The sequence below is a fragment of the Lucilia sericata genome, unplaced genomic scaffold, assembly GCF_015586225.1.
Source record: "Lucilia sericata isolate MDLA Ls3-8-SP2 unplaced genomic scaffold, ASM1558622v1 Contig002062F_arrow, whole genome shotgun sequence".
NCBI lineage: Eukaryota > Metazoa > Arthropoda > Insecta > Diptera > Calliphoridae > Lucilia > Lucilia sericata.
In genome coordinates, this window is record NW_023995919.1 from 41,157 (window position 1) to 67,256 (window position 26,100).

Here is a 26,100-nt window from a genome sequence, read left to right on the forward strand (position 1 = left end):
CTGTTCTAGTTCTGTTCTAGTTCTGTTCTAGTTCTGTTCTAGTTCTGTTCTAGTTCTGTTCTAGTTCTGTTCTAGTTCTGTTCTAGTTCTGTTCTAGTTCTGTTCTAGTTCTCTTCTAGTTCTGTTCTAGTTCTGTTCTAGTTCTGTTCTAGTTCTGTTCTAGTTCTCTTCTAGTTCTGTTCTAGTTCTGTTCTAGTTCTGTCCTAGTTCTGTTTTAGTTCTGTTCTAGTTCTGTTCTAGTTCTGTTTTAGTTCTGTTCTAGTTCTGTTTTAGTTCTGTTCTAGTTCTGTTTTAGTTCTGTTCTAGTTCCGTTCTAGTTCCGTTCTAGTTCCGTTCTAGTTCTATTCTATTTCTGTTCTAGTTCTGTTCTAGTTCTGTTCTAGTTCTGTTCTAGTTCTGTTCTAGTTCTGTTCTAGTTCTGTTCTAGTTCTGTTCTAGTTCTGTTCTAGTTCTGTTCTAGTTCTGTTCTAGTTCTGTTCTAGTTCTGTTCTAGTTCTGTTCTAGTTCTGTTCTAGTTCTGTTCTAGTTCTGTTCTAGTTCTGTTCTAGTTCTGTTCTAGTTCTGTTCTAGTTCTGTTCTAGTTCTGTTCTAGTTCAGTTCTAGTTCTCTTCTAGTTCTCTTCTAGTTCTGTTCTAGTTCTGTCCTAGTTCTGTTTTAGTTCTGTTCTAGTTCTGTTCTAGTTCTGTTTTAGTTCTGTTCTAGTTCTGTTTTAGTTCTGTTCTAGTTCTGTTTTTTCTTCGTTCTAGTTCCGTTCTAGTTCCGTTCTAGTTCTATTCTATTTCTGTTCTAGTTCTGTTCTAGTTCTGTTCTAGTTCTGTTCTAGTTCTGTTCTAGTTCTGTTCTAGTTCTGTTCTAGTTCTGTTCTAGTTCTATTCTCGCTCTTTTTTTGTTCAGTCCTGAATATGTTATTTATTTTTGCCCAACCCCATTGTGCAGAGCTAATTATTTTAATTATAGTTTGATGGACTCAGAAAGCAAAAGTGATGCTTATTATTTTCTATCATACACTTTTTCCATTTGATGTCTTTAACCGATAAACCTCATTATAGGGCCACTTCAACTCATTATTATCAACATCATAACCAAACTCAGGCATAGGGCGGCAGGCTGAAAACACAAGCTCGAACACGAAAAAAAAAATAATAATCGTAGAAACTTTACTTGACTTTATTACGACAACTGAACTGTTTGCTACATGTCTAGTACGTAGTATGTTGTTACGTATTTTATATGAATGTTGGCGAAATGTTAACAAAAATTCTATGCCACAGTATGAAATAGAAAAACATTTGACTTTTGCCTTTAGACCAATGCGGACGTGTTTACAGCGGTTCTTGAAATCATAATAAAAACAAATAGAAATAAAAAATCTAAAGTGGAAACTGGTGAACAAGTGAAGCAAAATTTACGTGTTTTAAGAAAAAATATTAAAAGAAATTTTAAAAGAATTTTGTGAAGTTCATTAAAAATTAATATCCTAATTAGAAAACAAGTATACGCCAAGATGAACCTACTATCAGCAACGAAACCATAAAGAAAATTTGAAATTTTTGTGCAAAAAGTTTTAAGGATTAAATATTTTGAGGAAAAAGAAACTTTTTGTAAGGATTACGCGAAAGCCAAGCAAGAAACAACAAAAAAAAAATATAAAGAAATGTTAAAGTGAATTATGATTATGATATAATTTTAAACATTTTATCCCTTGGATTTAGGATTTAAATACCAAACAAGTAAAGAAAACAAAAAAGTTATATTTTTTATCTACAAATGTATTTTGTCCAAAAACAAGAAAACAAGAAACTTTATTTCGTATTACATGGATTTTAAAGGATATTTTTGTTTGTTTGGCCAAGGATATAAGGCCAACACAACAACAACAACAATAACAAACTTTGAATAGTTGCCAACACAGTGTAAGACAATTTTTGTTCTAAGACTTGACTCCTTAGAACCCAAAAAACGAAAAAAAAAAAAAACATAATAATACAAAATATATGAAAACATAAAATAATAATAATTTTTTGAAATCTACTACAAAATTATCATGATTTATATGCAATACACGCATGTTGTTGCTTCTCTTTTATTATTATGATTATTATTTGTTTGTTTAGCTGTACATTGGTTGTCCCTAAATCATCAACAACATTATTGTTAGTATCAGTTGTAAAGTGATATTCCTTCTTTATTCTATGGCGCTGGGTAATAAAAAAGAAAAGTTTCAAAATCTATCTCTATCTCTCCTCATCTATGGTGTTGTTTACTCTGTGTAGTAGTAACAATGATTACATGTTGTTGTCATTGTCATGATATATGTTGCCGCAGGATTATTTACACTTTGGGAATATATAGGAGACGTCTCTCAGCGCCGGCAACAATAACAGTTAGAGTAGCAGCAGCAAAAGCATCCTCATCAACAACATTGTTTGTCTCATAGGGATCTTTCATTGTTGTTGTTATACTAACTATCAACATAATAAAAAGTATATTAGGATTCGTTGGTACGTTTGTAACAGACACCAGTTCAGTTCTAGTTCTGTTCTAATTCTGCTATAGTTCTTTTCTAGTTTTGTTCTAGTCCTGTTCTAGTTCTGTTCTAGTAATGTTCTAGTTCTGTTCTAGTTCTGTTCTAGTTCTGTTCTAGTTCTGTTCTAGTTCTGTTCTAGTTCTGTTCTAGTTTTGTTCTAGTTCTGTTCTAGTTCTGTTCTAGTTCTGTTCTAGTTCTGTTCTAGTTCTGTTCTAGTTCTGTTCTAGTTCTGTTCTAGTTCTGTTCTAATTCTGCTAGAGTTCTTTTCTAATTCTGCTATAGTTCTAATTCTAATTCTAGTTCTGTTCTAGTTCCGTTCTAGTTCTGTTCTAGTTCTGTTCTAGTTCTGTTCTAGTTCTGTTCTAGTTCTGTTCTAGTTCTGTTCTAGTTCTGTTCTAGTTCTGTTCTAGTTCTGTTCTAGTTCTGTTCTAGTTCTGTTCTAGTTCTGTTCTTGTTCTGTTCTAGTTCTGTTCTAGTTCTGTTCTAGTTCTGTTCTAGTTTCTGTTCTAGTTCTGTTCTAGTTTCTGTTCTAGTTCTGTTCTAGTTCTGTTCTAGTTCTGTTCTAGTTCTGTTCTAGTTCTGTTCTAGTTCTGTTCTAGTTCTGTTCTAGTTCTGTTCTAGTTCTGTTCTAGTTCTGTTCTAGTTCTGTTCTAGTTCTGTTCTAGTTCTGTTCTAGTTCTGTTCTAGTTCTGTTCTAGTTCTGTTCTAGTTCTGTTCTAGTTCTGTTCTAGTTCTGTTCTAGTTCTGTTCTAGTTCTGTTCTAGTTCTGTTCTAGTTCTGTTCTAGTTCTGTTTCTAGTTCTGTTCTAGTTCTGTTCTAGTTCTGTTCTAGTTCTGTTCTAGTTTCTGTTCTAGTTTCTGTTCTAGTTCTGTTTAGTTCTGTTCTAGTTCTGTTCTAGTTCTGTTCTAGTTCTGTTCTAGTTCTGTTCTAGTTCTGTTCTAGTTCTGTTCTAGTTCTGTTCTAGTTCTGTTCTAGTTCTGTTCTAGTTCTGTTCTAGTTCTGTTCTAGTTCTGTTCTAGTTCTGTTCTAGTTCTGTTCTAGTTCTGTTCTAGTTCTGTTCTAGTTCTGTTCTAGTTCTGTTCTAGTTCTGTTCTAGTTCTGTTCTGTTCTGTTCTAGTTCTGTTCTAGTTCTGTTCTAGTTCTATTCTAGTTCTGTTCTAGTTCTGTTCTAGTTCTGTTCTAGTTCTGTTCTAGTTCTGTTCTAGTTCTGTTCTAGTTCTGTTCTAGTTCTGTTCTAGTTCTGTTCTAGTTCTGTTCTAGTTCTGTTCTAGTTCTGTTAGTTCTGTTCTAGTTCTCTTCTAGTTCTGTTCTAGTTCTGTTCTAGCTCTGTTCTAGTTCTGTTCTAGTTCTGTTCTAGTTCTGTTCTAGTTCTGTTCTAGTTCTGTTCTAGTTCAGTTCTAGTTCTGTTCTAGTTCTGTTCTAGTTCTGTTCTAGTTCTGTTCTAGTTCTGTTCTAGTTCTGTTCTAGTTCTGTTCTAGTTCTGTTCTAGTTCTGTTCTAGTTCTGTTCTAGTTCTGTTCTAGTTCTGTTTCTAGTTCTGTTCTAGTTCTGTTCTAGTTCTGTTCTAGTTCTGTTCTAGTTCTGTTCTAGTTCTGTTCTAGTTCTGTTCTAGTTCTGCTAGTTCTGTTCTAGTTCTGTTCTAGTTCTGTTCTAGTTCTGCTCTAGTTCTGTTGTAGTTCTGTTCTAGTTCTGTTCTAGTTCTGTTCTAGTTCTATTCTAGTTCTGTTCTAGTTCTGTTCCAGTTATGTTCCAGTTCTGTTCTAGTTCCGCTCTAGTTCTGTTCTAGTTCTGTTCTAGTACTGTTCTAGTTCTGTTCTAGTTCTGTTCTAGTTCTTTCTAGTTCTGTTCTAGTTATGTTCTAGTTCTGTTCTAGTTCTAGTTCTGTTCTAGTTCTGTTCTAGTTCTGTTCTAGTTCTGTTCTAGTTCTGTTCTAGTTCTGTTCTAGTTCTAGTTCTGTTCTAGTTCTGTTCTAGTTCTGTTCTAGTTCTGTTCTAGTTCTGTTCTAGTTCTGTTCTAGTTCTGTTCTAGTTCTGTTCTAGTTCTGTTCTAGTTCTGTTCTAGTTCTGTTCTAGTTCTGTTCTAGTTCTGTTCTAGTTCTATTCTAGTTCTGTTCTAGTTCTGTTCTAGTTCTGTTCTAGTTCTGTTCTAGTTCTGTTCAAGTTCTGTTCTAGTTCTGTTCTAGTTCTGTTCTAGTTCTGCTGCAGCTTTGCATCAGCTCTGTTTTAGTTCTGTTATAGTTTTGTTCTTTTCCGGTTCTAGTTTTGTTCCAGTTGTAGTTCTGTAAAGAATGTCCCAGTTCTGTTTTAGTTCTCTTACAGTTCTGTTCTAGTTCTGTTTTAGTTCTGTTCCGGTTCTAGTTCTGTTCGAGTTCTGTTAATGTTCTGTACTAATTCAGTTCTAGTTCAGTCATAGTTACGTCTTAGTTAAATTAAATTTGTTGAGTATTAAAGGAGTTGTTGAGTATGTATGTGTTTTCGTCGTATCCTTTAAAACTAGTCATTTCTTATTTTCAGATAGTGTCATCTATTTCGCCTTTTGTGTGATGTGAGATGTTCAAAAACAATAACAAATATAAATACTTATATTGTCACAAACCAATATCATATTACAAATCTATAGAGACCACCTTTAACTTAAATAAAAATCTAAGAAAACTCTAAAAAAATAAATAAAACTCTAAGAATATATAAAAACAAAACTCTAAAACATTTTAAAACACATACATCTTTAACTTCCTTTTAAATAAAAAATAAATACTAAAATGTTAATGGCCTGTTTTTATAAAGGGTCAAATGTCTATGTGTATTTAAGTGTATGTGTGTTTAAAATTTATCCAACACATCCTTTAACGCTTTTAAAACCATTTGCAACACAATATATCCTTGAAAACTTGGCATTATGTCGCATTTTCAAAGGCGTCGTCGACAGTTTGGTGAACCTTGTGATTGTCTAAAGCCGCTTATAAGGATATTTGGTATTATAACAGCTTTTGGTAAGTAAATGAAATTTAAATTAAATTTAGCTTAAGTATGAAACAATATTATTAAATGTATGTAAATTTGTTAAACTATTATAAATAGATTAAATATTCACTCTTGAATGGATTTACTCGAATGTTATAATAATTGATTATTTTATTTTAAAGTAACTGAAAAAGGTTTTTGAAATATTAACGCATTTGCCGAACCGGTTTTGATATTAATTGTAGGAATTGAAGTAATTAAGATGTATTCAATTTATTATCAATGGAATAACACAATGTACAGTGGGCTTGCTTACATATAAAATTTATTACAACGAGAACTGAAATAGAAGTGAACTAGAACTGAACTCAAACTGAACTAAAACTGAACTAGAACTGAACTAGAACTGAACTAGAGCTGAACTAGAACTGAACTAGAACTGAACTAGAACTAAACTAGAACTGAACTAGAACTGAAATAGAACTGAACTAGAACTGAACTAGAACTGAACTAGAACTGAACTAGAACTGAACTAGAACTGAACTAGAACTAAACTAGAACTGAACTAGAACTGAACTAGAACTGAACTAGAACTGAACTAGAAACTGAACTAGAACTGAACTAGAACTGAACTAGAACTGAACTAGAAATGAACTAGAACTGAACTAGAACTGAACTAGAACTGAACTAGAACTGAACTAGAACTGAACTAGAACTGAACTAGAACTGAACTAGAACTGAACTAGAACTGAACTAGAACTGAACTAGAACTGAACTAGAACTGAACTAGAACTGAACTAGAACTAACTAATGAACTGAACTAGAACTGAACTAGAACTGAACTAGAACTGAACTAGAACTGAACTAGAACTGAACTAGAACTGAACTAGAACTGAACTAGAACTGAACTGAACTGAACTAGAACTGACTAGAACTGAACTAGAACTGAACTAGAACTGAACTAGAACTGAACTAGAACTGAACTAGAACTGAACTAGAACTGAACTAGAACTGAACTAGAACTGAACTAGAACTCTAGAACTGAACTAGAACTGAACTAGAACTGAACTAGAACTGAACTAGAACTGAACTAGAACTGAACTAGAACTGAACTAGAACTGAACTAGAACTGAACTAGAACTGAACTAGAACTGAACTAAAACTGAACTAAACTGAACTAGAACTGAACTAGAACTGAACTAGAACTGAACTAGAACTGAACTAGAACTGAACTAGAAATGAACTAGAAATGAACTAGAACTGAACTAGAACTGAGCTAGAACTGAATTAGAACTGAACAAGAACTGAACTAGAACTGAACAAGAACTGTACTGGAACTGAACTAGAACTGAACTAGAACTGAACTAGAACTTTTTTTTTTTTTTTTTTTTTTTTTTTTTTAATTATTTATTAATTTTATTAATTTCATTAATTTTTGATTTACAATGATTTCTTAAATCTAACAATTGTTTTATAAATATATGAAATTAAGAACCCGCTAAAACCGTTCGGCTTGTCAGCAGGTGAAAAAAAATATATGTAAAATTTAACAAAAACAATAGATATTTAATTAACGTAATTATTGCGAACTTATAAAATGTTCTTTTAAAAGTTTTTTTCGTTTGTAATTACTAGTGTTGTTTAAAATGTGTATAGGTATTTTGTTCATTATAGTTGGTATGATAACACCAAAAGTATATTTGCCATAATTGTTGTAGTAGCGTTCCACTTTGTATCTTCCCTGAGCTCGACGTCTTGTGTTATAGTCGTGATCTATTACCTTCAAAAATCGATCATCTTTATTAAATTCGGTTATTAATGTCATATAATAGATGCTTTTAATGTTCAATACGTTCATCGTTTTCGCAATATTACTATCGATTGCGAATATATTTCGATTGTTGTTTGCATTATGTTGGTTCGTGAGTTGTTCTGAATTGGGTACTATTTCATTGACCATTGTATTGTTTGCTATGTGACATTGTGCTATATTTATATTCTGTAATATTTGGTTGTTTTCATAAGAGTTATCAGCATTTAATGATGAATTTATGTGAGTTGTGTTTGTGTTAAACAAATTATGGTCTGCTATGTTATTTTGTGTTAAGTTGAGTATGGTGTTATTGTAGCTTGAAGTATTGTTATGAAATGTGTCATTGGACCTGTGAGCGTTTGTGTTTTCTGTTGTGTTGTTTATTGTGGGTGTGTCGGATTGTGTAAGGTTGTTTTCTTCAAGTGATCTGTTGTTTCTGTATGTGTAGTTAGTTGGTCTGTGGATTTGTGATGTGTTGTGAACTGTGAAATTAAAATTTTTACTGAGGATTTTAAGTATTTGATTTTGCGTGTTTTGTATAATTCGACAATGTGTTGAACTTCCCCATGCTGCTATACCATGTCGAATGTAGGATTCTACTATTGAGAAGTAAACTTGTCTTAACACACTATATGTAGAACAGTAGCTTAAATGACATAACATATAAGCAGATTTTCGTAGTTTACTTTGAAGATGTTCAATATGTGCTTTCCATTTAAATTTACTATCGACATATATTCCTAGGTATTTGTACGTATCTACAGTTTCTATTATTGTGGAGCAATCATCGTTATCGTTTGTAGGATCTTTGGCTTTTTCATGTAGACATTTGTTTTCGTGGTATATTATATTGATTGTTGAGTTAGGAATATGTGGTGGTTTAATGTACATTAACTTGGTCTTTGTTGCGTTAATTATTAACCCATTGTCGTGGCACCATTTATTTGCGATATCCAATTGCATTTGCATTTTTTGAGTAACAGAAGTAACATTTTGGCCTGAGACTACTATAGCTGTATCATCCGCATAAGCGAAGGTTGTTTTTCCCTGAAGAGTACTAATCATCTCATTTGCATAGATTATATACAGTATTGGCCCTAGTTTGAACCTTGGGGAACACCACAGTCATATTCTACATCATCACTGTATCCATCTCCTATCTTAACGCGATAAGATCTAAGATCAGGTAGTTTTTAAAACCAGTTTAATGTATTACCTCTTATCCCTATTTTCTCTAACATTTGTAGAAGTTTGCTGTGTGTAAGAGTGTCGAAGGCTTTGCTGAAATCGATGAAAAGAACAAGACAGTGCATACATTTACTTAAGCAGCCATTTATATGGTCTGCAAAGTTTCCCAATAGCTTGTTAATGTTTTTTCCTTTTTGGAATCCGAATTGGTTTTTGTTTATTATTTTAAACTTTTCAAGATAAGCTTTAGTCTTCTGACGACAATTTCCTCCAATATCTTTTCTATTATAGGTAAAATTGAAATAGGCCTATAGTTGTTGTAGTCTGTTTTGCATCCGTTTTTATAAACAGGTCTTATTATAGAAGTCTTAAGTAAAGTTGGTACCATACCGTTTTCTAAACTTAGATTTATTAACTTTGTTATCCCGGCGTTAGATAGTTTGCAAATTATTTTTTTAAATCATATCCCTCTAATATCATCTACACCTGCACTCTTTTGAACTAGAACTGAACTAGAACTGAACTAGAACTGACTAGAACTGAACCTAGAACTGAACTAGAACTGAACTAGAACTGAACTAAGAACTGAAACTAGAACTGAATTAGAACTGAACTAGAACTGAACTAGAACTGAACTAGAACTGAACTAAGAACTTGAACTAGAACTGAAACTTAGACGACTAGCACTGAAAACTAGAACGAACTGAACTAGAACTGAACTAGAACTAACTATAACTGAACTAGAACGGACTAGAACTAGAACTGAACTGAACTAGAACTGAACTAGAACTGAACTAGAACTAGAACTGAACTAGACTGAACTAGAACTGAACTAGAACTGAACTAGAACTGAACTAGACACTGAACTAGAACTGAACTAGAACTGAACTAGAACTGACTAAACTGAACTAGAAACTGAACTAGAACTGAACTAGAACTGAACTAGAACCTGAACTAGAACTGAACTAACTGAACTAGAACTGAACTAGAACTGAACTAGAACTGACTAGACTGAAACTAGAACTGAACTAGAACTGAACTAGAACTGAACTAGAACTGAACTAGAACTGAACTAGAACTGAACTAGAACTGAACTAGAACTGAACTAGAACTGAACTAGAACTGAACTAGAACTGAACTAGAACTGAACTAAACTGAACTAACTGAACTAGAACTGAACTAGAACTGAACTAGAACTGAACTAGAACTGAACTAGAACTGAACTAGAACTGAACTAGAACTGAACTAGAACTGAACTAGAACTGAACTAGAACTGAACTAGAACTGAACTAGAACTGAACTAGAACTGAACTAGAACTAGACTAGATAGAACTAACTGAACTAGAACTGAACTAGAATGAACTAGAACTGAACTAGAACTGAACTAGAACTGAACTAGAACTGAACTAGAACTGAACTAGAACTGAACTAGAACTGAACTAGAACTGAACTAGAACTGAACTAGAACTGAACTAGAACTGAACTAGAACTGAACTAGAACTGAACTAGAACTGAACTAGAACTGAACTAGAACTGAACTAGAACTGAACTAGAACTGAACTAGAACTGAACTATAACTGAACTAGAACTAGAACTGAACTAGAACTGAACTAGAACTGAACTAGAACTGAACTAGAACTGAACTAGAACTGAACTAGAACTGAACTAGAACTGACAGAACTGAACTAAACTGAACTAGAACTGAACTAGAACTGAACTAGAACTGAACTATAACTGAACTAGAACTGAACTAGAACTGAACTAGAACTGAACTAGAACTGAACTAGAACTGAACTAGAACTGAACTAGAACTGAACTAGAACTGAACTAGAACTGAACTAGAACTGAACTAGAACTGAACTAGAACTGAACTAGAACTGAACTAGAACTGAACTAGAACTGAACTAGAACTGAACTAGAACTGAACTAGAACTGAACTGAACTGACTAGAACTGAACTAGAACTGAACTAGAACTGAACTAGAACTGAACTAGAACTGAACTAGAACTGAACTAGAACTGAACTAGAACTGAACTAGAACTGAACTAGAACTGAACTAGAACTGAACTAGAACTGAACTAGAACTGAACTATAACTGAACTAGAACTGAACTAGAACTGACTAGAACTGAACTAGAACTGAACTAGAACTGAACTAGAACTGAACTAGAACTGAACTAAGAACTGAACTAGAACTGAACTAGAACTGAACTAGAACTGAACTAGAACTGAACTAGAACTGAACTAGAACTGAACTAGAACTGAACTAGAACTGAACTAGAACTGAACTAGAACTGAACTAGAACTGAACTAGAACTGAACTAGAACTGAACTAGAACTGAACTAGAACTGAACTAGAACTGAACTAGAACTGAACTAGAACTGAACTAGAACTGAACTAGAACTGAAGTAGAACTGAACTAGAACTGAACTAGATTTGAACTAGAACTGAACTAGAACTGAACTGAACTGAACTAGAACTGAACTAGAACTGAACTAGAACTGAACTGAACTAGAACTGAACTAGAACTGAACTAGAACTGAACTAGAACTGAACTAGAACTGAACTAGAACTGAACTAGAACTGAACTAGAACTGAACTAGAACTGAACTAGAACTGAACTAGAACTGAACTGAACTAGAACTAGAACTAACTGAACTAAACTGAACTAGAACTGAACTAGAACTGAACTAGAACTGAACTAGAACTGAACTAGAACTGAACTAGAAATGAACTAGAAATGAACTAGAACTGAACTAGAACTGAGCTAGAACTGAATTAGAACTGAACAAGACTGAACTAGAACTGAACAAGAACTGTACTGGAACTGAACTAGAACTGAACTAGAACTGAACTAGAACTGAACTAGAACTGAACTAGAACTGAACTAGAACTGAACTAGAACTGAACTAGAACGGGAACTAGAACTGAACTAGAAGCTGAACTAGAACGGAACTTAGAACTGAACTAGAACTAAACATAGAACTGAATTAGAACTTGAACTAGAACTGAACTAGAACTGACTAGAACTGAACTAGAACGGAACTAGAACTGAACTAGCACTGAACTAGAACTGAACTAGAACTAAACTAGAACTGAACTAGAACGAACTAGAAACTGAACTAGAACTGAACTATAAAAAACTAGAACTAGAACTGAACTAGAACTGAAGCTAGAACTGAAACTAGAACTGAACTAGAACTGAACTAGAACTGAACCTAGAAATAAAGAACTGAACTAGATCAGAACTGAACTAGAACTGAACTAGAACTGAACTAGAACTGAACTAGAACTGAACTAGAACTGAACTAGAACTGAACTAGAAACTGAACTAGCACTGAACTAGAACTGAACTAGAAACTAAACTAGAACTGAACTAGAACGAAACTAGAACTGAACGAAACTGAACTAGAACGAACTAGAACTGAACTAGAACTGAACTAGAACTGAACTAGAACTGAACTAGAACTGAACTAGAACTGAACTAGAACTGAACTAGAACTGAACTAGAACTGAACTAGAACTGAACTAGAACTGAACTAGAACTGACTAGAACTGAACTAGAACTGAACTAGAACTGAACTAGAACTGAACTAGAACTGAACTAGAACTGAACTAGAACTGAACTAGAACTGAACTAGAACTGAACTAGAACTGAACTAGAACTGAACTAGAACTGAACTAGAACTGAACTAGAAACTGAACTAGAACTGAACTAGAACTGAACTAGAACTGAACTAGAACTCAACTAGAACTGAACTAGAACTGAACTAGAACTGAACTAGAACTGACTAGAACTGAACTAGAACTGAACTAGAACTGAACAGAACTGAACTAGAACTGAACTAGAACTGAACTAGAAATGAACTAGAACTGAACTAGAACTGAACTAGAACTGAACTAGAACTGAACTAGAACTGAACTAGAACTGAACTAGAACTGAACTAAAATAACGAACTGAAACTAGAAGTGAATATCTCAACTCTAAATAACCTTTAGAATTGGAAAAACCATTTTAACATAATTTCCCAAAGGATTCATGATTGCCAGTGATTACGTATACATATATGTATATGTGCTTATTTAAATAAGTATCAACTTATTTACATACTCTATACTTCTACTAAATTTTTATGTACTTCTTCTAAACCTAATGGTTTTAGGGGAATTTTATTTAATTTGATTAGAACACAAATTTAGAGATTAGCTAAAAAACATTTTCAAATACTGTAGGAAATTTTATTATAATGTACTAATTACCATATAAATATCTGCAGTTGCTCTGAAAATATTTCCTAAAAGGGCCGATCATTGTTACAATTCATTATTTCAATACAATTTAGTATTACTTAGTATTATTTCATATTATTACCAATATTAATTGGAAATGATTGGTTAATTGCATGTAGTTAGAAACAAGTAAGAACGTCAGTGTCAGGGCTGTGATTTTGAAATGAGATTTTAAAAATACCTGAAGTTTTTTTTACCAAATTTATCAAAATTTGTTCAAAGTCAGGAGATGTTAAAAAAATCTTATTTATAATATGATTTCTCAAAAATAAAATTGATAATGTGTTATCAGAAAATCACAGCCCTGGTCTCTACATTTGTACTGTAATTAAAGTATTAGTTTTACTGTACTTCTAACGTGTGTAATTAAGAGAAAAGTAAATATTTTGTTAATAATCGCTTTAATTTAAGTATTGACTAGTTAGGGTTATAACCTTTGAAAAAAACTACAACAAATAGTAATTATTTTATAACAATTAAGTGATATTTTGTGATACTTAATGTCATTATTAACTATTTAAATTTAGAAGACTTTATCTGGTTTTTTAAATAAAATTTAATTCCGCTTTTAATAGAATATGACTTTAGTAAGCTGAAGCTTAATTAATTCAATTTCCGTAAAATATTACTTAATGGCAATTTAAATTCTAAAAAGAAACGTATTAAATGCAAGGGAAATCTTTTTAATAAGTTGAACAGAACTAGTTCTGTACTTGAACAGAACTAGAATAGAACTAAAGACTAGAACGGAACTAGAACAGAACTAGAAAAGAACTAGAACAGAACAAGAACAAAACTAGAACAGAACTAGAACAGAACTAGAACAGAACTAGAACAGAACTAGAACAACTAGAACAGAACTAGAACAGAACTAGAACAGAACTAGAACAGAACTAGAACAGAACTAGAACGAACTAGAACAGAACTAGAACAGAACTAGAACAGAACTAGAACAGAACTAGAAAAGAACTAGAACAGAACTAGAACAGAACTAGAACAGAACTAGAACAGATTTAGAACAGAACTAGAACAGAACTAGAACAGAACTAGAACAGAACTAGAACAGAACTAGAACAGAACTAGAACAGAACTAGAACAGAACTAAACAGAACTAGAACAGAACTAGAACAGAACTAGAACAGAACTAGAACAGAACTAGAACAGAACTAGAACAGAACTAGAACAGAACTAGAACAGAACTAGAACAGAATAGAACAGAACTAGAACAGCACTAGAAACAGAATAGAACAGAACTAGAAAAGACCTAGAACAGAACTAGAACAGAACTAGACAGACTAGGAACAGAAACTAGAACAGAAACTAGAACAGAACTTACAGAATAAACAGAACTAGAACAGACTAGAACAGAACTAGAACAGAACTAGAACAGAACTAGAACAGAACTAGAACAGAACTAGAACATGAACTAGAACGAACTAGAACAGAACTAGAACGACTAGAGACTATACAGACTAGACAGACTAGAACTAGAAACTAGAACAGAACTAGAACAGTATCTAGAACAGAAACTAGAACAGACTAGAACTAGTAACTAGAACAGACTAGAAACATACTTAGAATAGAACTAGAACAGAACTAGAAATAGAACTAGAACAGAACTAAACGAACTAGAACAGAAACTAGGAACTAGAACAGAACTAGAACAGACACAGACTAACAGAAGAACTAACAGAACAGAACTAGAACAGAACTAGAACAGAAGAACAGAACTAGAACAGAACAGAACTAGAACAGAACAGAACAGAACAGAACAGAACAGAACAGAACAGAACAGAACAGAACAGAACAGAACAGAACAGAACAGAACTAGAACAGAACTAGAATAGAACTGGAACAGAACTAGAACAGAACAAGAACAGAACTAGAACAGAACTAGAACAGAACTAGAACAGAAGTAGAACAAAACTAGAAACAGAACTAGAACAGAACTAGAACAGAACTAGAACAGAACTAGAACAGAACTAGAACAGAACTAGAACAGAACTAGAACAGAACTAGAACAGAACTAGAACAGAACTAAAACAGAACTATAACAGACTAGAAACAGAACTAAAACAGAACTAGAACAGAACTGGAACAGAACTGGAACAGAACTAGAACAGAACTAGAACATAACTAGAACAGAACTAGAATAGAACGAGAACAATACTATATTAGAAGTAGAAACTGAACTAGAACTGAAGTAAAACTGTTTTTTCTAAGTATTAAGTATCAAAATCCCATTTGTTTATATGATTTGGATGTTATTTCTCCGTATCCCATTAGCGTTTATTATATTTCAAAATTTCATCCTGTTTCTAATATTCAATATAATTTTATTTTTGTCTGCAAAATATATAAATTTCGTAAGAAAATTGCTTTGTTTTTTTTTGGTTCATCTTTTCAAATAATATGTTTTTTTTTGTACAACCATAAATAAATCGTTGTATTCGCTGATAAGATCTCGATAGAAATCCAATCAAATGTGGAGGTTATGCAAAAAAGATTACCGATTCCTATGAAAATTGTTCCTAAAAATATTTTGTTATAAGAAAAAAATAATAATAGGAACAGCAGTAATAGCATTTAAACATGTCAATATGTTTTTGCTATAACAATGGCGCCAGATATTGTTGAAAATTTATTGTCATGTAAACGGTTTCAGCTGAAAATATACTTGGGAGGATGTGTGAGAGTGTGTGTTTGCTGTGAGTTTCCTTTCAGCGCATACAATCTTATATTTAAATAGAGATTTGTTAAGTTACATATGTTCTTGCATTAGGGGGCTCGCAGTTTTTAGGAAACAAAAAAATTGTGCTGAAAAGTCTCTTTTTATTATAATTAGAGCCTGGAAAGCGAGTGACAAGGAAGTTTCTTCTATTGGTTTGTTATAAAAGCTGAATTTTTGCTACCACCCTACTGTTGAAATTTAGTTTGGAATGCCGTTTTTACATTTTCAATTTTTTTCTTTTATGACTGAAAATTTCTATAAATGCGTTTGCTGGTATAAGTGTATTTTACAAATTTGTTTTTCCAAAGTTTCTTTCTTATATTTTGTGTCTTCTACTAATAACTCCACGCCTGGAACAATAAGAAAAATGCAAACATTAAGAAAAAAAAAAAACTAATTTTTAACATTTCCACGAAAAAAAAAAAAAAACAAAATCTCAGAAATTTCTAATGAAATATTTTAAATTATCAGTCATAAAAGAAATCAGGATATTGAACTTTTTGTTGGTTTTTACATATTTTGCATCAAATATCTAAAAACAAACTTTTTGGCAGAGAATTTTGTTGACAAATCATAAGAAGTTATAGGGAATGAGTTTGAACAGCCACCGAATCAATTTGAATTGAAAAGCGCCTTAAATGAATTTAAGAAAGAAAAATACTTTTTCCTTAAATTCCCTATCCCTTTACAGTTTGAATAGTATTATTTGTTTGGTTTAATTTTTGTTGTTTCTATATAATAGCGTTATTTAGTCGTACTTGTTTTACGTAGATTCACTTAAAGTTTTGTGCATATTTTAGTAGTTTTTCATTCAGTTCAATTGAGTTTTTGTTTTGGCGCTTTTTTCGTTCTTATAGGGTGGTTGGGTGAAAAACTTTCTGGTTTATTAATCCAGTTAATGTAATTGAATAGTGCTAAAAACAAAAAAGAGTACAAACTTGGGATTAACCCTTAATTGGAACGGGGGTTATTGGAGTTTGTTGTAGTTCTGTTAGTTTAGTTACGGATCAGTTCTAGTTCTATTTAGTTCTGTTCTAGTTCTGTTCTAGTTCTGTTTAGTTCTGTTTTAGTTCTGTTCTTATTCTGTTCTAGTTTGTTCTAGTTCTATTCTAGTTCTGTTCTAGTTCTGTTCAAGTTCTGTTCTAGTTCTGTTCTAGTTTCTGTTCTAGTTCTGTTCTAGTTCTGTTCTAGTTCTGTTCTAGTTCTGTTCTAGTTCTGTTCTAGTTCTGTTCTAGTTCTGTTCTAGTTTTGTTCTAGTTCTGTTCTAGTTCTGTTCTAGTTCTGTTCTAGTTCTTTTATAGTTCTGTTCTAGTTCTGTTCTAGTTCTGTTCTAGTTCTGTTCTAGTTCTGTTCTAGTTCTGTTCTAGTTCTGTTCTAGTTCTGTTCTAGTTCTGTTCTAGTTCTGTTCTAGTTCTGTTCTAGTTATGTTCTAGTTCCGTTCTAGTTCTGTTCTAGTACTGTTCTAGTTCTGTTCTAGTTCTGTTCTAGTTCTGCTGTTCTAGTTCTGTTCTAGTTCTGTTCTAGTTCTGTTCTAGTTCTTCTGTTCTAGTTCTGTTCTAGTTCTGTTCTAGTTCTGTTTCTAGTTCTGTTCTAGTTCTGTTCTAGTTCTGTTCTAGTTCTGTTCTAGTTCTGTTTCTAGTTCTGTCTAGTTCCGTTCTAGTTCTGTTCTAGTTCTGTTCTAGTTCTGTTCTAGTTCTCTGTTTCTAGTTCTGTTCTAGTTATGTTCTAGTTCTGTTCTAGTTCTGTTCTAGTTCTGTTCTAGTTCTGTTTCTAGTTCTGTTCTAGTTTCTGTTCTAGTTCTGTTCTAGTTCTGTTCTAGTTCCTTCTAGTTCTGTTTCTAGTTCTGTTCTAGTTCTGTTCTAGTTCTGTCTAGTTCTGTTCTAGTTCTGTTCCTAGTTCTGTTCTAGTTCTGTTCTAGTTCTGTTCTAGTTCTGTTCTACTTCTTCTGTTCTAGTTCTGTTCTAGTTCTGTTCTAGTTCTGTTCTAGTTCTGTTCTAGTTCTGTTCTAGTTCTGTTCTAGTTCTGTTCTAGTTCTGTTCTAGTTCTGTTCTAGTTCTGTTCTAGTTCTGTTCTAGTTCTGTTCTAGTTCTGTTCTAGTTCTGTTCTAATTCTGTTCTAGTTCTGTTCTAGTTCTGTTCTAGTTCTGTTCTAGTTCTGTTCTAGTTCTGTTCTAGTTCTGTTCTAGTTCTGTTCTAGTTCTGTTCTAGTTCTGTTCTAGTTCTGTTCTAGTTCTGTTCTAGTTCTGTTCTAGTTCTGTTCTAGTTCTGTTCTAGTTCTGTTCTAGTTCTGTTCTAGTTCTGTTCTAGTTCTGTTCTAGTTCTGTTCTAGTTTCTGTTCTAGTTCTGTTCTAGTTCTGTTCTAGTTCTGTTCTAGTTATGTTCTAGTTCTGTTCTAGTTCTGTTCTAGTTCTTCTAGTTCTGTTCTAGTTCGTCTGCTGTTCTAGTTCTGTTCTAGTACGTTCTAGTTCTGTTCTAGTTCTGTTCTAGTTTCTGTTCTAATTATGTTCTAGTTCTGTTCTAGTTCTGTTCTAGTTCTGTTCTAGTTCTGTTCTAGTTTCCTGCTCTAGTTCTGTTCTAGTTCTTTCTAGTTCTGTTCTAGTTCTGTTCTAGTTCTGTTCTAGTTCTGTTCTAGTTCTGTTCTAGTTCTGTTCTAGTTCTGTTCTAGTTCTGTTCTAGTTCTGTTCTAGTTCTGTTCTAGTTCTGTTCTAGTTCTGTTCTAGTTCTGTTCTAGTTCTGTTCTAGTTCTGTTCTAGTTTCTGTTCTAGTTCTGTTCTAGTTCTGTTCTAGTTCTGTTTCTAGTTCTGTTCTAGTTCTGTTCTAGTTATGTTCTATTTCCGTTCTAGTTCTGTTCTAGTTCTGTTCTAGTTCTGTTCTAGTTATGTTCTAGTTCTGTTCTAGTTATGTTCTAGTTCCGTTCTAGTTCTGTTTCTAGTTAATGTTCTAGTTCTGTTCTAGTTCTGTTTCTAGTTCTGTTCTAGTTCTGTTCTAGTTCTGTTCTAGTTCTGTTCTAGTTTCTGTTCGAGTTCTGTTCTAGTTTCTGTTCTAGTTCTGTTCTAGTTCTGTTCTAGTTCTGTTCTAGTTCTGTTCTAGTTCTGTTCTAGTTCTGTTTCTAGTTCTGTTCTAGTTCTGTTCTAGTTCGTCTAGTCTCCGTTATAGTTCCGTTCTAGTTGCAGTTCTAGTTCTGTTTTTAGTTTCGTTTAGTTCTGTTCTAGTTCGTGTCTAGTTCTGTTCTATTTCTGTTCTAGTTCTGTTCTAGTTGCTGTTCTAGTTCTGTTCTAGTTCTGTGCTAGTTCTGTTCTAGTTCTGTTCTAGTTCTGTTCTAGTTCTGTTCATAGTTCTTGTTCTAGTTCTGTCTAGTTCTGTTCTAGTTCTGTTCTAGTTCTGTTCTAGTTCTGTTCTAGTTCTGTTCTAGTTCTGTTCTAGTGCTGTTCTAGTTCTGTTCTAGTTCTGTTCTAGTTCTGTTCTAGTCTGTTCTAGTTGTTCTAGTTCTGTTCTAGTTCTGTTCTAGTTCTGTTCTAGTTCTGTTTCTAGTTCTGTTCTAGTTCTGTTCTAGTTCTGTTCTAGTTCTGTTCTAGTTCTGTTCTAGTTTCTGTTCTAGTTCTGTTCTAGTTCTGTTCTAGTTCTGTTCTAGTTCTGTTCTAGTTCTGTTCTAGTTCTGTTCTAGTTCTGTTCTAGTTCTGTTCTGTTCTAGTTCTGTTTCTAGTTCTGTTCTAGTTCTGTTAGTTCTGTTCTAGTCTGTTCTAGTTCTGTTCTAGTTCTGTTCTAGTTCTGTTCTAGTTCTGTTCTAGTTCTGTTCTAGTTTTGTTCTAGTTCTGTTCTAGTTCTGTTCTAGTTCTGTTCTAATTCTTTGTAGTTCTGCTTTAGTTCTAGTTCTGTTTTAGTTCTGTTCTAATTCTTTGTAGTTCTGCATTAGTTCTAGATCTGTTTTAGTTCTGTTCTATTTCTGTTCTAGTTCTGTTGTGGTTCTGTTTTTAGTTCTGTTCTAGTTCTGTTCTAGTTTTGTTCTAGTTCTGTTCTAGTTCTGTTCTAGTTCTAGTTCTGTTCTAGTTCTGTTCTAGTTCTGTTCTAGTTCTGTTCTAGTTCTGTTCTAGTTCTGTTCTAATTTTGTTCTAGTTCTGTTCTAGTTTCTGTTCTAGTTCATGTTCTGTTGTAGTTCTGTTGTAGTTCTGTTCTAGTTCAGTTTCTGTTGTAGTTCTGTTGTAGTTATGTTGTAGTTCTGTTCTAGTTCTGTTCTAGTTCTTTTCTAGTTTGTGTTCTAGTTCTTTTCTAGTTCTGATCTAGTTCTAGTTCTGTTCTGTTCTGTTCTGTTCTGTTCTAGTTGTTGTTCTAGTTCTGTTCTATTCTAGTTCTGTTCTAGTTCTGTTCTAGTTCTGTTCTAGTTCTGTTCTAGTTCTGTTCTAGTTCTGTTCTAGTTCTGTTCTAGTTCTGTTCTAGTTCTGTTCTAGTTCTGTTCTAGTTCTGTTCTAGTCTGTTCTAGTTCTGTTCTAGTTCTGTTCTAGTTCTGTTCTGTTCTAGTTCTGTTCTAGTTCTGTTCTAGTCGTTCTAGTTCTGTTCTAGTTCTGTTCTAGTTCTGTTCTAGTTCTGTCTAGTTCTGTTCTAGTTCTGTTCTAGTTCCTGGTTCTTAGTTCTGTTCTAGTTCTGTTCTAGTTCTGTTTAGTTCTGTTCTAGTTCTGTTCTAGTTCTGTTCTAGTTCTGTTCTAGTTCTGTTCTAGTTCTGTTCTAGTTCTGTTCTAGTTCTGTTCTAGTTCTGTCTAGTTCTGTTCTAGTTCTTTCTAGTTGTGTTCTAGTTCTTTTCTAGTTTCTGATCTAGTTCTAGTTCTGTTCTGTTCTAGTTGTGTTCTAGTTGTGTTCTAGTTCTGTTCTAGTTCTGTTCTGTTCTAGTTCTGTTCTAGTTCAGTTCTGTTCTAGTTCTGTTCTAGTTCTGTTCTAGTTCTGTTATAGTTCTGTTCTAGTTCTGTTCTAGTTATGTTCTAGTTCTGTTCAAGTTCTGTTCTAGTTGTGTTATAGTTCTAGTTCTCTTCTAGTTTCCTTTTGTGTCTCTGCCCGTTTAAGGTTTAATTCATGTCTATTAACTTTGTTTTTTCTTTACACTCATTCCATAATATAATTACATATTGTTAATACGTTTGTTTGTCTATTTGAACATGTACTTAATTAATCTTAAATAAATATAAGATTAATACTCGTATTGAATTCCCACTAAAAGCGAAAACATGTTTTTGATTTAATTTCAGTAATTTGTGGTGTCGGGGTCGATGTCTATTTACATGGCTATGAAGCCGGACTATTTATAGTGTAAGTAACTTGTATTTTGGTTAAAAAAAAACATCCCATTTTACTAGATTATTTATTGAAATTTCATCTTAACTTAAGTTAATAAATAAATTTCTTGGTTTTATGAGGTTTTCATGGTTTCTTGCTTTTTCATCTTTTGTTTTTCAGAATTTCTTCAATAATCATATTGTTGTTTGAAGTCAAATGGGTCATAACTCTTTTCCTGCAATTAATATTTGGCAAGTAAGCATTTGTTTTTTTTTGTCGTTGTATGGAAGAAAACGTCATGTACTATTTCATTTACTCATAATCAGGATGAGGGCTTGGGATTTAACTGTTTAAGTTGTAAGGGGTGTTTCTTGGAAAAGAGGTGTTATTTTCATAACCTTTTAAGATATTGAATATTGAAATTTTTTATTATTTTTAAAACACCTCTTTTCAAACCACCCATTTTCTCATAAAACACTAATATTGTTTTTCTTTTAACCCCTCGCTACACTTTTCTCTTCTTTCTTTTATTCCTTTCCAGCGATAACTATTCAAAATGTTTACAATGTTGGTCGTGCTGTAAATGCTTTGGTAGCTGGCGTCTCGCCTTTCCCTATATTGCTATTGGCACTGCTCTAATGGTGTGGCCCCACAATCTCTGGCTAAGTTATGTGGCTGGTCTTTTGCTGATATTTTTGGCGGTGCTGCGTTTATGTTTAGTCTTTCGTTTCAGTAATAACTCAAAGGATGAGGGTTTATTACCGCAATGTGATTTTGAGAAGTAAGTTTTTTTTTGTTGGTTTTTTCTTTGTGACATTACACGTATATCAAACTAATTTAAGAGTAGATGAAGCAAATATTTCAATGTGTTAGATAATCGAAAATTTAAATTTCTATTTACAATTTCTTTGCAGAGTTGAAAGTGGTCCGGATTTACCGGAAGACGGTTTTATTGAAATCGGTCCCAGTCTGGAAGATGAAGAACCCATTGATGATGTTTGTTAATATTTGAGTTCATTAGGTTTAGTTTTCTAAACTTTAGTTTTAAGTCCTTAAATAATGATTTTATTTTGTTTTTAGTTAATGTATTATATAATATAACATAATTTAATATATGCCGATTTATAATAACTTAATATAAATAATAAAAAGAGCTTTTATATGTTTGATTTTAAGCGTTTCTTTTCAAGGACATAAAATTCTAACTGATGAATCGGTACAATGTATGGAAATCAAAAAATTTTACCTAGAAATATTTATCATTAAATTTTAAATGATTTTAGAACGTTGCTCCTACACATATAGAATAGGATGAATTATGGACTGATACCCTTGAAATTAAGTATGGCCGCTAGTAGAGAAGCAATAGTTTTACCTAATATTAGAGTCTAGTCTATACTTTAGATTATAGTCAAGTCTAGTTTATGGTCTTGTAAATAGTCTATTACATACTCTAGTCTATAATTTAGTTTATAGTCCAGTCTATAGGGTATTCTATATGTAGCCTATTGGCTAGTCTACAATCTATTATCTAGTCTTTAGTCTAGTCTATTATCTAGTCTAGTCCATATTCTAGACTATATTCTAATCTAGCCTATAGCACTGTCTGTAGTTTAAACAATATTCATGTCTGTAGTCTACGGTCCAGTCTATAGTCTAGTCTATGGTCTAATCTATACTCTAGTCTGTAGCGTAGTATATAGTCTAGCCAATAGTCAGGTCTAATATACATATAGTCCAGTTATAGTTTAGTCTGTAGTCCAGTCTAGTCTGTAGCGTAGTATATAGTCTAGTCCATAATCTAGTCTGTAGTCTATTTTATAGACTAGTCAATACTCTAGTCTTTAGTCTAGTATATAGTGTAGTCTTTTGTCTATTCTATAGTTTCTAGTCTAGTCTATGATCTAGTCTATAGTCTAGTTTATAGCTTAGTTTATAGCCTAGTCTATTGTCTACAGCTCAGTCCATACTATAGACTATATAGTCTATAGTCTAGTATACAGTCTAATCTAGTCTATTATCTAGTGTACATTCTAGTCTATAGTTTATATTATATACTTAGGTCCTAGTCTAGTCTGTAATATAGTCTGTAGTCTAACCTATAGTCTAGTATATAGTCTGATCTATAGTCTAGTCTAGTGTTTAGTCTAGACTGTAGTCTAGTCTATAGTCTAGTCTATAGTCTAGTCTATAGTCTAGTCTATAGTCTAGTATATAGTCTAGTTTATTGCTTAGTTTATAGTCTAGTCTATTGTCTACAGCTTAGTCCATACTATAGACTATATAGTCTATAGTCTAGTATATAGTCTAATCTAGTCTATTATCTAGTGTACATTCTAGACTATAGTTTATATTATATAGGTCCTAGTCTAGTCTGTAATATAGTCTGTAGTCTAAACTACAGTCTAGTATATAGTTTGATCTATAGTCTAGTCTAGTGTTTAGTCTAGTCTATAGTCTAGTCTATAGTCTAGTCTATAGTCTAGTCTATAGTCTAGTCTATAGTCTAGTCTATAGTCTAGTCTATAGTCTAGTCTATAGTCTAGTCTATAGTCTAGTCTATAGTCTAGTCTATAGTCTAGTCTATAGTCTAGTCTATAGTCTAGTCTATAGTCTAGTTTATAGTCTAGTCTATAGTCTAGTCTATAGTCTAATCTATAGTCTAGTCTATAGTCTAGTCTATAGTCTACTATATAGTCTAGTTTATTGCTTAGTTTATAGTCCAGTCTATTGTCTACAGCTTATTATCTAGTGTACATTCTAGTCTATAGTTTATATTATATAGGCCCTATAACCATGTATGCAGTCTGCAATCTGTAGTCTAGTCTGTAATATAGTCTGTAGTCTAACCTATAGTCTAGTATATAGTCTGATCTATAGTCTAGTCTAGACTGTAGTCTATACTATAGTCTAGTATATAGTGTAGTCTACAGTCTAGTCTGTAGTCTAGTCTATGGTATATTCTATAGTCTAGTCTATGGTCTGTAGTCTGGTCTATAGTATATAGTCTAGTATATAGTATATTCTATTGTCTTGTCTATATTCTAGTCTATGGTATGTAGTCTAGTCTATAGTGTGGTCTATAGTCTAGTATATAGTATATTCTATTGTCTAGTCTGTAGTCTGGTCTTTAGTCTAGTCTATAGTCTAGGCTATAGTCTAGTCTATAGTCTAGTCTATAGTCTAGTCTATAGTCTAGTCTATAGTCTAGTCTATAGTCTAGTCTTTAGTCTAGTCTATAGTCTAGTCTAGTCTAGTCTAGTCTAGTCTAGTCTAGTCTAGTCTAGTCTAGTCTAGTCTAGTCTAGTCTAGTCTAGTCTAGTCTAGTCTAGTCTAGTCTAGTCTAGTCTAGTCTAGTCTAGTCTAGTCCAGTCTAGTCTATTCTAGTCTAGTCTAGTCCAGTCTAGTCTAGTCTAGTCTAGTCTAGTCTAGTCTAGTCTAGTCTAGTCTAGTCTAGTCTAGTCTAGTCTATAGTCTAGTCTAGTCTATAGTCTAGTCTATAGTCTAGTCTATAGTCTAGTCTATAGTCTAGTCTATAGTCTAGTCTATAGTCTAGTCTATAGTCTAGTCTATAGTCTAGTCTATAGTCTAGTCTATAGTCTAGTCTATAGTCTAGTCTATAGTCTAGTCTATAGTCCAGTCTGTAACCTAGTCTATAGTCTGGTCTATAGTGTAGTCTATAGTCTAGTCTATAGTGTAGTCTATAGTCTAGTCTGCAGTCTAAGGTATAGTCTAGTATATAGTATAGTAGTTAGTTAGTTAGTTAGTTAGTTAGTTAGTAGTTTATTTAGTTAGTTAGTTAGTTAGTTAGTTAGTTAGTTTAAGTTAGTTAGTTTAGTTAGTTAGTTAGTTAGGTTAGTTAGTTAGTTAGTTAGTTAGTTAGTTAGTTAGTTAGTTAGTTCGTTAGTTAGTTAGTTCGTTAGTTAGTTAGTTAGTTAGTTAAGTTAGTTCGTTATAGTTAGTTAGTTAGTTAGTTAGTTAGTTTAGTTAGTTGGTTAGTTAGTTAGTTAGTTAGTTAGGTTAGTTAGTTAGTTAGTTAGTTAGTTAGTTAGTTAGTTAGTTAGTTAGTTAGTTAGTAGTTAGTTAGTTAGTTAGTTAGTTAGGTAGTTAGTTAGTTAGTAGAGTTAGTTAGTTAGTTAGTTAGTTAGTTAGTTACGTTGTTAGGTTAGGTAGTTAGTTAGTTAGTTAGTTATTAGTTAGTTAGTTAGTTAGTTAGTTAGTTAGTTAGTTAGTTAGGTTAGTTAGTTAGTTAGTTAGTTAGTAGTAGTTAGTTAGTTAGTTAGTTAGTAGTAGTTAGTTAGGTTAGTTAGTAGTTAGTTAGTTAGTTAGTTAGTAGTTAGTAGTTAGTTAGTTAGTTAGTTAGTTAGTTAGTTAGTTAGGTTAGTTAGTTAGTTAGTAGTTAGTTAGTTAGTTAGTTAGTTAGTTAGTTAGTAGTAGTTAGTTAGTAGTTAGTTAGTTAGTTATTACTATTAGTTAGTTAGTTAGTTAGTTAGTTAGTTTAGTTAGTACTTAGTTAGTTAGTTAGTTAGTTAGTAGTTAGTTAGTTAGTTAGTAGTTAGTTAGTTTAGTAGTTAGTTAGTTAGTTAGTTATTTAGTAGTTAGTGTTAGTTAGTTAGTAGGTAGTTAGTTAGTAGTTAGTAGTTAGTTAGTTAGTTAGTTAGTTAGTAGTTAGTTAGTTAGTAGTTAGTTAGTTAGTTAGTTAGTTAGTTAGTTAGTTAGTTATTTAGTTCGTTAGTTAGTTAGTTAGTTAGTTAGTTAGTAGTAGTTAGTTAGTTAGTTAGTTAGTAGTTAGTTAGGTTAGTTAGTTAGTTAGTTAGTTAGTTAGTTAGTTAGTTAGTTAGGTAGTTAGTAGTAGTTAGTTAGTTAGTAGTTAGTTAGTTAGTTAGTTAGTTAGTTAGTTAGTTAGTTAGTTAGTTAGTAGTAGTTAGTTAGTTAGTTAGTAGTTAGTTAGTTAGTTAGTTAGTTAGTTAGTTAGTAGTAGTTAGTTAGTTAGTTAGTTAGTTAGTTAGGTTAGTTAGTTAGTTAGTTAGTTAGTTAGTTAGTAGTTAGTTAGTTAGTTAGTTAGTTAGTTAGTTAGTTAGTTAGTTAGTTAGTAGTTAGTTAGTTAGTAGTTAGTTAGTTCGTTAGTTAGTTAGTTAGTTAGTTAGTTAGTTAGTTAGTAGTTAGTTAGTTAGTTAGTTAGTTAGTTAGTTAGTTAGTTAGTTTAGTTAGTTAGTAGTTAGTAGTTAGTTAGTTAGTTAGTTAGTTAGTTAGTTAGTTAGTTAGTTAGTTAGTTAGTAGTAGTAGTTAGTTAGTTACTTACTACTTAGTGTTAGTTAGTTAGTTAGT

The 26,100-nt window shown here is 32.5% G+C and overlaps 1 protein-coding gene across 3 annotated transcripts; it reads left to right on the forward strand.

Annotated features, from left to right (window-relative positions):
• Nucleotides 1-1,299: 1,299 nt before the first annotated feature.
• On the forward strand, nt 1,300-21,901 carry LOC119613331. 3 transcript variants are annotated; one of them, XM_037969343.1, is made up of 7 exons: nt 1,300-1,601; nt 1,713-1,913; nt 5,040-5,518; nt 20,745-20,805; nt 20,953-21,027; nt 21,314-21,553; nt 21,687-21,901. In XM_037969343.1, the coding sequence occupies exons 3-7, from the start codon at nt 5,425-5,427 to the stop codon at nt 21,775-21,777; spliced, it is 561 nt and encodes a 186-aa protein (XP_037825271.1). In that variant the 5' UTR covers nt 1,300-1,601; nt 1,713-1,913; nt 5,040-5,424; the 3' UTR covers nt 21,778-21,901. The 3 variants fall into 3 exon arrangements, with proteins under 3 accessions (XP_037825271.1, XP_037825272.1, XP_037825270.1); XM_037969344.1 differs by having other exon boundaries at nt 5,044-5,518; XM_037969342.1 differs by having other exon boundaries at nt 1,300-1,730.
• The last annotated feature ends 4,199 nt before the right edge of the window (nt 21,902-26,100 follow it).